Source organism: Microcebus murinus, chromosome 4, assembly GCF_040939455.1.
Source record: "Microcebus murinus isolate Inina chromosome 4, M.murinus_Inina_mat1.0, whole genome shotgun sequence".
In the NCBI taxonomy this organism is placed as follows: Eukaryota; Metazoa; Chordata; class Mammalia; order Primates; family Cheirogaleidae; genus Microcebus; species Microcebus murinus.
In genome coordinates, this window is record NC_134107.1 from 56,112,931 (window position 1) to 56,125,980 (window position 13,050).

The window sequence follows — 13,050 nt, forward strand, 5'->3', positions numbered from 1 at the left end:
AAAAACGATTGCATGTTTAAATGCCTCTCTTATTTTGTGTGTATGTGTTTGTTTCTCCATATTTTATCCCAGTATCTTTGATAACAGCAAATTATCTTTTCTTCTAGGACTGTTTATGTCACAAACACTGGCTTTGGCATAAAGATGAGGTTATTTTATTACTAACTACTCTTCTTATAAGAAATAAAAACTATGTAGTGGAATTGAATAAAATAGCAAAACTCAGAAAATGAAATTAAACTTCTCATTTGCAGTTGAGGATGCTGGAGCATGGAGTGCTGAAGTGTTTTACCGGATGATTTACAAAGGTGTAGGAGAAGAGTTGGCTTTTCATATAGGTTACTATACATTGTGTCTGGAACCCCCACAGGCAGAATCATGGAAGAGTTTTTCCTGGCTACTTTGTACTAAACATGCAACCTCTAAAGTTTTAACATGGGAGACAATGCAACATATTACCACATCTCGTCTTTCTTCCTGGTTGGTATTCCTGGTTTGCAAGATTTTCAGCACTGGATTGGCATCCCTGTCTGTCTGTTGTTTGCCCTGACTTTGCTGGGGAACACTGTAATCATTGTTACTATCAAGCTGGAGCCAAGCCTCCACCAGCCTATGTATTTCTTCCTTTGCATGCTGGCAATGAATGACATGGCTCTTGTCTCTTCCACAGCACCCAAGATGCTTGGCATCTTCTGGTTTGATGCACACTGGGTTGACTTTAATGTCTGCCTAGCACAATTGTATTTCATCCACACATTTTGCATTATTGAGTCTGCCCTCCTAGTTGCCATGGCTTTTGACCGCTATGTGGCTATTTGCATCCCATTGCGTTATACAACCATCCTGACAACACCAATGGTCATTAAAATGTTTTTAGTTGGTGCAATGCGAGCTATCCTTATGGTTTTGCCCTGTCCTCTTCTCATTAACAAGCTACCATATTACACCAAAAATGTCATCAATCATGCCTATTGTGAGCATATGGCAGTGGTGAAGTTGGCCAGTGCCAACACCCTCATTAACAGAGCATACGGAATCTCTGTGGCCCTTTCAGTAATGATATTGGACCTAGGGCTCATAGCCACATCCTATATCAAAATCCTCCAGGCTGTCTTCCGGCTGTCTTCCCAGAATGCCCGCTCTAAAGCACTGGGCACCTGTGCTGCCCATGTCGGCACTATCCTCGTCTCCTACACCCCTGCACTGTTTAGCTTCCTAACTCACCGCATTGGCAAGAAGGTACCTCCAAGCGTCCACATAATTTTTGCAAGTTTGTACCTTCTAGTGCCCCCTACAGTCAATCCCTTAGTGTATGGTGTCAAGACCAAGCAGATTCGTGACCGAGTGGTGAGTCTTTTTTTCCCAAATAAGAAAATTTCTGAAGAATAAAACATTTAAATTCAAAATCATTTTGGCAGAATCTGGCTCACATAGTCATAGTGTGTTAACAATGTCACCTCCTTGTTCCAAAATGTTATCTCTCAATTTGACTAAGCTTTGTAGCAGGGATTTTTGATGTTGTGCATTTTTTCTCTATTTCTTTTATTTTTTTATGATTTTTCTTTCATTCTTTTAGAAATAATGGAATGCCTTTTGTAGAATGTTTTCAATAATATTAATGATGATTGTAATTATTATTAATATCATTTTATGTTCCATGTTATCAAGAATATTTTATTGTATTCAAAAATGTAAAATGACTAGACCAATTACTGTAAAAATTTAAAACTTCTCAATATAATGGACTCTGCAATTTATAATATATATTTTTCCTAATTTGAACTCTGCACATCCTGATGGAAAGGTCTTTTCCAAATTCTTGTGATACTTCATTTAGTAGAATGGGCCCAGCTCTATCCAGAATTGGACATTTTTGTGTTCTGAAATGAATTAATTTGCTAGAACTTTGGCTTTTCATATTTGTTTCCTACAGCATTATTCTTATTGTTAATTCACTGAATATGCTTTATTAATGTTTGTATGTAATTATGTAGCAAATAGTTGTACTTTCTTTTGGTATAGTAATCATGTATTTTGTCAATTTTTTCAATGAATATATTTTGAGTGGCTATAACAGGTATTTAGGAGCTAGGATTCTGAGAAGAGAAAAGTCAATTTGAAATTCTGCTTTATTCACTAACAGCTGAATAAATTTTATTTTTAACTCTGTATATCATTACTTTTATCATTTGTTAAATGAAGACAATTATTTACATATATCATAAGGTCAAGGTAAGGATCAAATGAGGCAATGAATGGAACATAATTATCACAATAGTCAGCGATACCTTAGTCCTTATATACACCAGTGTCAGTGGTATAATAGGCATTAGAAATATTATGATCAATTAGCAAAGGTATTTTTCCAGATGCCTAAATGTAGCTCCAAACTAGGCAGCTTTACCACAAAGTCTTATTCCTTTAACACATCCAAAATTGGACATTTTCACTAACTATCTCAATCAGGACCACCCTATTATACCTCTAATCTTAATGAATATCATTCTAAGTCACTGAAATTAGTAATCTGTCATAAATTTGTCCATGTCATAAACTATTTATGGGTCAAATATATGCTACAGTGATATGATAAACTAAGTAGTAAAAGAATAAATAAATTAATTAAAATCATCAATAAACAGAAAAACAGCATCTATACCAGTTATTATAGAGAAAAATACATTCAATGTAATACAGCTTAAAAATTGTATAGGTGATTATGGAAAAATAACACTGAGCCAGAGAAAAAAATTCCAGTCATAGCCTACTGGAGGAGATGCCAAGGAAAGGTTGACCTTAATCTTCAAGAATGATGATTTTACCAGAAAGAAAACAAGGCAAATGTGTCTGAGTAGAGGTAACATCATAATGAACATCAATAGAAATAGTAAGAAAAGTGAGAACACATCCAGAAGAGAGTGATTTCATAAAAGCAAAGGAGAAGAAAGCTTCAAAGAAAGTCATACAGTTAGAAAAGCAGCAAGAGACATCCAATTAGAAAAGGTCTGACTTGTGTCACTATGAAGGTCATCGTTCACCTTAGGAAATAAAGAACAGCACAATGATAATGGTGTAAGTCCCATACAATCTGGCATAAAATGGATGATCTGGCTCCAGATAATAAATCTGTCCCCAAACCTAAATGTATTAATTAAGTGGCCATACCTATATTTTATATTTATACAAAATACTAATACTACATTTGATCAATCGCACATGAATATGTCAGGCCAATGGAACAAGTGATAGTACATAGTCCAAATACAGGTTGCTGCCTCTTTGGAGAAGTGCCGTATCCATTAATTTACGCGTTGTCTGTGGACACTTTTGCCCTGTAATGGTAAAGTGGAATAATTACGACAGATACTGCATGGCCAACAAAGCTTGAACTGTTTATTATCTATCCGTTCTCTGATCTATAATTTTGAGCAAGAGATGGATATATTTTAAGATCTAAGTCACTTACATCACTGTATAGTTGTCTTTCTTAACCTTTTAGTTTTACATGTTCTATCAAAATATTTTATAAGAACAATGTTTTAAAATTGAGGAAAACATTTACAGATAAACATTTGTTAAGATAAAGGTCTACTTTATCATCTAGTATTTTCTACATATACACATTTATGTGTGAAATTTATTTTGTAGTTTAGTTTCGGTTATATATAACAATTTCAATAACCATATGAACATATATAATTCAGAAAGAAATGGTCTTCCTTGAGGAATTAAATTTTTTTCCTTTTAACTAATAGCTATGGTTATGACAATTTATGTTAAAATTCATTCATTAAATCAGACTTACCTCAAATAATAGGAAAGTGCTAATAGGAAAGTATTTATTATTTCATTTAGTCCTCAGAAATTTCATGGTTATGGTTCAAATATTTACATATCTATCTGTGTTTATCCAAATATCTATTTACCTATTTATCCATATCCATATCTATCTCCAGATACAGAGATATGTAGTAAATTGTCTAAATATTTAGTGGGAAATTTTGGTTAAAATGCATATAAGAATTTCTATTTTAGTTCCAATTTATAAAAAGTTTATAAATCATCACTCCTCTCCTTATAGCAAGTAAAAATTATTTTTTGTAATTTTAAAAATATTATGAGGACACAAATATTTTTGTTACATGGATTGTTTTTCCAATGCTTAAGTCAGGGTTATTAGTGTGCCTATCACCCCAAAAGTGTTCATTTTACCTGTTGAGTTGGATTTCCTTCTCCTCTTTTACTCTTCTCCCTTCTTGATTTCCAATGACTTTTACTTCTCTCTGCCATGCGTGCCCATCAATTAATTCCAAATTATTACAGTACATGTGGTCTTTATTTTTCTATTCTTGGGACATTTTACTTTGGATAATGGTCTCCAGGTCCATCCAAATGTCTCCAGAAGACATTAATTTATTTCTTTTTAGGGCTGAGTAGTAGTACATGGGGGCTATATATATTTTGTTAATCCACTCAGGTATTGATGGACACTTAGGTGGATTCCACATCTTTGCAATTGTGAATTGTGCTGCAACAAATATTTGAGTGCAGCTGTCTTTTTGAAAAATGACTTCTTTTCCTCTGGGTAAATACCCAGTAGTGGGATTACTGGATCAAATGGTAGGTCTATAGTTCTTTGAGGAATCTCTATACTGATTTCTATAGACGTTATGCTAATTTGCAGTTTCACCAACAGCATATAAGCATTCCTTTCTCTCTGCATCCACACAGGCACCATTGGTTTTTGACTTTTTATAATAGCCATTCTGACAGGGGTAAGGTGATATCTCATTGTGGTTTTAATTTGCATTTCCCTGATGATTAGTATAGTTGAGCATTTTATCATATGTTTCTTGGCCATTTGTCTGTCTTCTTTTGAGAAACTTCTTTTCATGCCTTTTGTCCACTTTGTAATAGTTTTTTTCTTGCTGATTTGTTTGAATTCAGTGTAGGTTCTGGATACTAGCCCTTTATCAAATGTACAGTTTGTAAATATTTTCTCCCATTCAGTAGGTTGTCTATTTTCTCTGTTAATTAGCTCCTTTGCTGTGAAGAAGCTTTTAATTTAATCAAGTCCCATGTATTTATTTATTTATTGGTGTTATAATTGTTTTTAAATGTAAGGCATGAAACCATAAGAATTCTAGAGGAAAATGTGGGAAAAAATCTTCTAGACATTGGCTTAGGCAAAGAATTTATGGCTAACAAACAACAACAACAACAAAAACTGTAAGAATAAAAAAGCCCAAAAACCATTTAGTTTTCTCAACTCATAGTTAAATGAGGTTATAGGAACAATTGCTACCCCCAAAATCTGGAGAGTCAGGCCAACACAGAGAATCATAGTAAATGTCAGTTTACCTGAATAAGACACCACTGGAAACTCATACTATCCTGTTCTATAAGAATGTTAGAATAACTCAGGGAGAAGGAAAAATATATAGATGAGAGGCTGGAATCTAAGTAAAGAAAAAAAAATCTTTGGAAAAAAATGAAGGTGATATAAAAGATTTGATATTACTTATAATTAGTTGATTTAATATATGACTCATTGTTCAAAGCAATAGTAGTAACCAGGTACTAGGTGATTAAAGGATATGGATAAAGGAAATAAAAATAAATAACAGCAATATTATAAAGAATGGGAGACGAAGGATTGGGAGAACTCCATCATAAGGTACCTCCACTATGTATAAACAGTTCAGTGTTATTTGAAAGTGGGTTTAGATTAATTCTAAACATATACTGAAAACTCTATGGCAACTACTAAACACTTTAAAGGAGTATAATGATATTCTAAGAAAGGAGAGAAAATGGAATCATGTCATAATCTCATTAAATCCAGGGAAGACAGGAAAAAGGGGGAAAGAAAAAATAAAGAATGAAAAAAATCAATGTAATGACTAGAATATAGTTACATATATTAATTCAATAATATTAATAAACCTTCAACTGTGAATTGTCTAAACACCAATTAAAAAGCAAAGATTTTCATAATAAATAAAAACATCCAGGATACACCTGCATATTGTGTACAATAAACTGACTTTAAATATAAAAACAAACAAATGTTAAAAGTAAAGGTATAAAAAATGTATGCAATGCTAACCAAAAGAAAATTGGACCATCTACTTTAATTTTCAACAAAGCAGACTTTAGATCATATAAAATTATCATAAAAGTGGTCATATTATAATAACAAAAAGTCGTATCTCCAGAAAGACATAACAATCATTAATATATATTAACTTAACAACAATCAGAATATGTAAGCAAAACTGACAAAACTGCAAAGAGATATAGAAAATTCTACTACTGTAAATGGAGAATTGAACTCCTCTCTTTCAGTAATTGATCAAGGAAGCAGAGTATAAATAAATAGGTAAGCTAAAGAATGTCATCGATAGCTTGATCTAACCATATTTGTAGAATACTTTATTTAATGACATCACAATGACCATTCTTCTAAGCTCATATGAAACATTCACAAAGATAGACCACATTCTGGGCCATAAAACACACCTTAACAAATGTAAAAAACAATAATAATAATCCAAAGTAGTTCACATACCACAATTGACTTAAACTAGATATTATTAGCAGAAACATACCTAATTAATTCCCAAATATCTGGAGATTAAACAATATACTTCTAAATAATATATAGATAAAAGAAAAAGTCACAAGAAATATTTTTTAAACATTCTATTTTGAAATCAAAATAAATAAAATCAAAATCAAACGTAATGAAAATGTGTGGGATGCAGTGAAAATAGTATTATAGGAAATTATATAATATTAAATGCATAATTAATATCAGAAGAGATATCTATAATCAGTAATTTAACCTTTCATTTCAGGAAACTTGAAGAAGAAAAACAAACATAAAGCAAAAAGAGGAAAAGAAACAATAACAATTCAAAAAGATATCAAATAAATTAAATAAAGGAAAAATTCAGAAATCTATAAACCAAAATATTATCTCTATAAAGATAATAAAACTAATAAAACTATAGCCAGGTGAATAAGAAAATGTTAGTAAAAATAAATTTCTAATACTAGAAATGAAAGATGGAGTTATCATGGCTTGTCACATGGATAGTTAAAGGGAGATAAAAGTGCTCTAAGCAATCCTATGCCCATAAATTTGATACCAGATTATATGGATCAATTCCTTCAAAGACACAAACTACCAAAACTTAGGAAGAAACTGAAATATGAACTGGTTGGAATCTATTAAAAATGAATCAGTAAATAGTAACATTTCAAATCAGAAAAAAACAGGATGAGATACTTTCACTGGTGAGTTCTAGAAAACATTTAAATAAACGATATTCATTCCCTCTAATCTCTTCTAGAAATATAGAAGCAGAGGGAACACTCCCTGATTCATTCTATGAGGTTGCATTATTCTAATATCAAAGCACATTAAAATCATTAACAGAAAGGAAAACTAAGAACAATACCTCTCATGAAGGTAGATGTATGAAGCCCAAACAAGTGTTAACAAATAAAACTGAGTAATTAATAAAAATGATACTACATCAAATAAAAGGAGGATTTATTCCAGGTGTTGAGGACTGATTTAATATTTTAAAATCAATTGATATAACCCATAATATCAACAGACTAAAAAGGAAAAGCCATATAATCATACAAATTAGTGCAGTAAATGTGTTTGACAAAATCTAGTACCCATTCAAGAAACAAACAAACAAACAAAAAACCCTTCAATTTGATAAAGAAAGCTACCAAGAGTTCTACTCTAATATCATACTTAATGGTGAAAAATTGAATGTTTTCACTCTAACATCTGGAAGAAGGCACATTTTCTTCCTCATACAACTCCTTTTCAACACCATAATGAAATTCCTAGCTAGTGCAATGACCTAAGTAAAGGAAGTAAAAGGTATGCAGATTTGGGAGGAAGAAACAAAACTATCTTTGTCCATACTTGAATAGCAAAGTGTATAATATGTTACTGAGGTGGTAGATACATGACATTATGCATTTGTAAAAAGGAAAATAAATGAACCTTACAGCACAAAAATACTTTTAGTATATGTAAATTAAAAATAATCAGAAGGTTGGGAAATTCTCAGAAGTTCATACTGTAAAAAAATAATCTAACTGCATGGCAGAGGTCTAAAACAATTTCACAGAAGGGGTGGTGGGATAAGGTACTGACCTAAGTAACTTGGGAAATGAATGGAGTTTAGGAATAAAGGCAAAATGAACTGCCCATAAGTGTTGTACTTTAGTTGATAAAGTTATTGCCCACGGGGGCAAAGATCAGCAATTTTCATACTGCTTTACATCTGAACTGTAAATTACCAGTGAAGTAAATGGATGACAGAAGGTTGAAGTCAGTTTTTTTACTATAGAAGGGAGAATTTACTGATAAACAGGGGAAGACCCTAGAAAGATCCATGCCAGAATTAAATTATTTAAAGTTGCAGACATTAATAAAAACTGAAGATTATCTTAATTTAGATACAAATAGTTACATATAGAAATCTGTATCATTACATGTATAAACCTGAGTGAGCATGCACACATATAACTGCATGCTCTGTCAGCCAAAAGAGTCAGAAGAAAGACATTTAAATAGCAATAAGCACACGTGGGCCCTAAGTGTGCTTATTGTTCCTTAAATGTCTTTCTGACACCATTAGCTAACAAAAGCAACAAAATTTCTGGGGGAAATGGTTCATTGCAGAACTGAGTGAGGAAATATCCAGGATGAACCTCGACCATTTTATAGTGCCATAGGTTAAGAAGTGCTAAAATACACACACGTATACAAACACACACACATACACAAACATATATACCCACACCGCACAAAGAGGAACAGAAGTTACATGAAAGAGCTACCAATGACCAAACTGAAACAACTGAAGCATTAAAATAAATAAAAGGACACTGGATAATAATCTGAAATATAATGTAAATATACATAAATCCACACTGATATAAATAAATTATTGAATACATTAATCACAGGGGAATAATAAAAATCTCCCATGTAGAGGAATTTGAAATGATGTATTCAATTAAGTAGCTATTCTGACGTTAAGGAAGAGGAAATAAGTCTCTAGTACCCTATAGAAATAGATATTTAAAAAAAAGAAAAGAAAAGAACTTCACAGTAAAAAAACATAAAAACACTAGCTCAGGCAAGTAAGTAATCAGGTTAACATATGTAGTGATAAATTATGCTGATAGTAGGTATCCTCAATACAATGTGATCAAAATGCCACTTTAACTCTGATCTTCTTTCCCTAAACACATAATCAAAGTCTAATTCTATGAATGGTATCAAATTGATTCCAGTACAAGAGCATCATACAAAATGCCCGAATAGTATTCTTCAATAGTGTCAAGGTCATTAGAATAAAGAAAAGTCTCAGACATTTTCACAGTTAAGAGGAGATAGGACAACTAAATGTACTGTTGCATCCTAGATGAAACCTTGAGGGCAAAAAGGAAATTAGGAAAAAAAAAACTAAGAAAATATTCTTAAAAACTATGGACTTTGTTAATTATAATATATAAATATCAATTTACTAATTGTAACAATATGCCACACTAATGTAGAATGCTGATAAAATAACAAAATAGGTGTATTGTGTATGGGAACTCTTTGTACTATGTATGGATTCTAATTTTTTTTTTTGAGACAGAGTCTCACTTTGTTGCCCAGGCTAGAGTAGGTGCCATGGCATTAGCCTAGCTCACAGCAACCTCAAACTCCTGGGCTCAAGCAATCCTCCTGCCTCAGCCTCCTGAGTAGCTGGGACTACAGGCATGTGCCACCATGCCCAGCTAAATTTTTCTATATATACTAGTTGGCCAATTAATTTCTTTCTATTTATAGTAGAGACAGGGTCTCACTCTTGCTCAGGCTGGTTTCAAACTCCTGACCTCGAGCAATCCACTCACCTCGGCCTTCCAGAATGCTAGGATTACAGGTGTGAGCCACCGCGCCCGGCCTGGATTCTAATTTTTGTAAATCCAAATCTGTTCTAGAAATAAAGGCTATAAAAATGCATTCTAACCATAAAAATACACATGAAGCTTCCTAGTCCTCAGATCATGATAAGACAGAAATAACATAAGATGTGAATAGTGATGATAATAATAATGATGATAGTGATCCAAATCCGGGAAGAAAAGAAGAATTAGTTCATTATCATTGTAATTATCAGGTTAAAGACTAAACTTATTCAGTGTTAAAGAACTTCTTGCACTCAGTATTTTTAATTAGATGATAACACTTAAATTTAGGTGTGTGTTTAAGGAACATTTTTACACTGATACCGAAGAAAGATCTTCAGTAATTGAAAAACAACCTTAGCGATTTCTGTTTTCTTTGACATCTACTGACCAATAAATTCTGTATCCAAAGCAACTGAAACCATTTAACTAAAAATAACAGCCTTGCTATCTTAAATGCAAACCTACAAGTTTATAAATCAGCACCTTAGTATGGTGATTAGTATACTTTAGTGTGACAATAAAAATAGTACAAATGACTTAGTACAAATGAAGTCACTTGATATTTTTTGGAACTAACCGATGAGCATATATGTGCACACAGGGAAGTAAAACACAGTGGAAATCAACCAAGGGGAGGAGAGAGGATGGGAGGGACAAAAACCTACCTAATAGGTACAATGAACAAGTTTTGGGTGATGGACACACCTATAGCTGGGACTCAAGTATTACAAAAGTGATCCATGTAAGCTAAAACATTTGTACTCCCTTAGCATTTTGAAGTAAAGAAAAACCAGTGGCTAAAATATTAACATTGAATGTTACTTATAAAACAAGTCCCTCTGTCTCACAGTTCCTCTTAGGATGAGTAAAAAATAAAAATAAAATATAAAACAAAATGAAATATACAATAAAATAAAATCCATTGCTTAGAACTGATAAAACTATAAACAACTCTTTAAATTTTTGCCTTTATGTCATCAGTTGATGACATTTGATTAGCTCTGTGTCCTTCAATTAATTCAGTAACCCAAACAAATGAAATAGTTTAGCAGTCAAAGTCTTATGTCTTGAATGCAAAACTAGAACCTTATATTTTAGCACTCAATGAATGTGATAAAGCACACATTTTGATCAAGAAGGAGGTTGTTTCAAACTTTTTTTATTTAAATAAGATAAATTAGAAATCAAGAAGGATTCTTATGGTAGAATATCTTAAACACACCATCTCGAATTTGTTTGGTCTTCACTCCATAGACTATAGGATTGAGCAAAGGTGGGACAAGCAGGTAAAGGTTTGACAGAAGAATATGAATGTAGGATGGTATATGGAACCCAAACCTGTGTGTAAAGAAAGAGAAGAAAGCCAGGAGATAAAACTCGAGGAAGACCAAAATGTGGGCAATGCAGGTGTTAAAGGCCTTGAGCCTAGCTTCCTTTTGAGGAAGATTGAAGACAGTTATAAATATTCGAATGTAGGAGAGAGTGATGAAGATGATATCAAGGCCAAGTATGCTGAAAGCCACAAACAAACCATAGATCTTGTTGATTCTAACATCTTCTGCTGCCAACTTCACGATGGCCATATGCTCACAATATGAATGGGAGACCACAGTGGTCCGGTAGAATTTCAGCCGGCATTTGATGAGGATGAGACATGGAGCTACCAGGAGGGCTGCTCTGAGTGTCACTCCAACACCAATCTGAGTGAGAAGTTGGTGTGTAAAGATGGTTGCATGTCTCAGAGGTTCACAGATTGCCACGTAGCGGTCCAGGGCCATGGCCAGCAAAATACCTGACTCAATACACTGGAATGTGTGGATGAGCCACATCTGCAAGAGACAAGCATCAAAGTAGATCTTTGACAGATGAAACCAGAATATTCCTAGCATTTTGGGTAGGATGCAGGTACTGAGAACAATGTCTGTTGCTCCAAGCATTGCCAGGAAGATGTACATGGGCTCATGGAGGCTGTGCTCAGTTTTGATGACAACCAGGAGCAGGGAATTCCCAAACAGAGCAATGATGTACATGGTACAGAAAGGAATCCCAATCCAGACTTGCACAGATTCCAAGCCAGGGATCCCAATCAGCATCAGCACCGAGGGCCTGAAGACTGTACCATTTTGCTTGAGCATATTGGCTTAGGGCTCCTTGGCTGGTAGCTTCTGATTCAGGCTGGTAGTGTTTTGTGGGTGTCTCTGTTCTGTTTTCTGTTCTCACCTAGATTAATACAATCAGAGATTGAATGTGGTTTCACATGGGACTTTTCTGACATACCCAGGTACTGCTGAGTTAACTAATGAGGTTGAAGAATGGCTACATAGACTTGTTGCATGATTTATCTCAGATTTCAGTTGCCTCTTCTTTCTTTTTGTCTCCCTCTCTCTCTGTCTCACTGTCTGCCTTTTTATATCTGTGTTTGTCCCTGTCTATGTCTCTCTGTGACATACACACATACACACAGAAATACATACTAACAGGCATACAAAAACTACTGCTGGAGAGAAGATACATCTCTAATATTATGAGGGCATGTGATTTGTGTATAATCAGTTAAAAACTACCCTGAACAGCACCAGCTTGATTTTTTTTTTGAGACAGAGTCTCATATTGTTACCCCAGCTAGAGTACATCGGCATCATTATAGCTCACTGCAACCTCAAATTACTAGGCTAAAGTGATCTTACTGCCTCAGCCTCCTGAGTAGCTGGGACTAAAAGCTTGTGCCACCATGCCTGGCTAACTTTTCTATTTTTTGTAGAGACAGAATCTGCTACTCAGGCTTGTCTCAAACTCTACTCAAGTGATTCTCCCGCCTTAGACTCCTAAACTGCTAGGATTACAGGCATGATCCATCACACCCAAACACCACCAGCTTGATTTTATATGATAATAGGTGAAGGGTACTTAATGGATATATTACTTATGTCTTCTTATTTATTTAGTCAGTCAGCCCATCAGGGAGAAGAAAATAAAAGGCATTATCACTATTTCAGGAACTAATCTAAACATTGGGTAAGTAAGAAATTGTAGAGCAGCATCCTTGCA

The 13,050-nt window shown here is 33.7% G+C and overlaps 2 protein-coding genes across 2 annotated transcripts; one reads left to right on the forward strand and one right to left on the reverse strand.

Moving 5' to 3' along the window:
• The first annotated feature begins 184 nt into the window (after positions 1 to 184).
• On the forward strand, positions 185 to 1,465 carry LOC105883405 (olfactory receptor 52P1-like). The gene has a single exon (XM_012786473.2). The coding sequence runs from the start codon at positions 436 to 438 to the stop codon at positions 1,387 to 1,389; it is 954 nt and encodes a 317-aa protein (XP_012641927.1). The 5' UTR covers positions 185 to 435; the 3' UTR covers positions 1,390 to 1,465.
• Positions 1,466 to 11,186: 9,721 nt separating this feature from the next.
• LOC105883352 (olfactory receptor 52A5-like) lies at positions 11,187 to 12,137 on the reverse strand. Its single transcript, XM_012786416.2, has one exon. The coding sequence runs from the start codon at positions 12,135 to 12,137 to the stop codon at positions 11,187 to 11,189; it is 951 nt and encodes a 316-aa protein (XP_012641870.1).
• Positions 12,138 to 13,050: the final 913 nt, after the last annotated feature.

What these genes read in the sequence shown, in the direction of transcription:
- LOC105883405 (XM_012786473.2), top strand. Translation starts at nt 436, where the DNA reads ATGGGAGACAATGCAACATATTACCACATCTCGTCTTTCTTCCTGGTT.
- LOC105883352 (XM_012786416.2), bottom strand. Translation starts at nt 12,137, where the DNA reads ATGCTCAAGCAAAATGGTACAGTCTTCAGGCCCTCGGTGCTGATGCTG.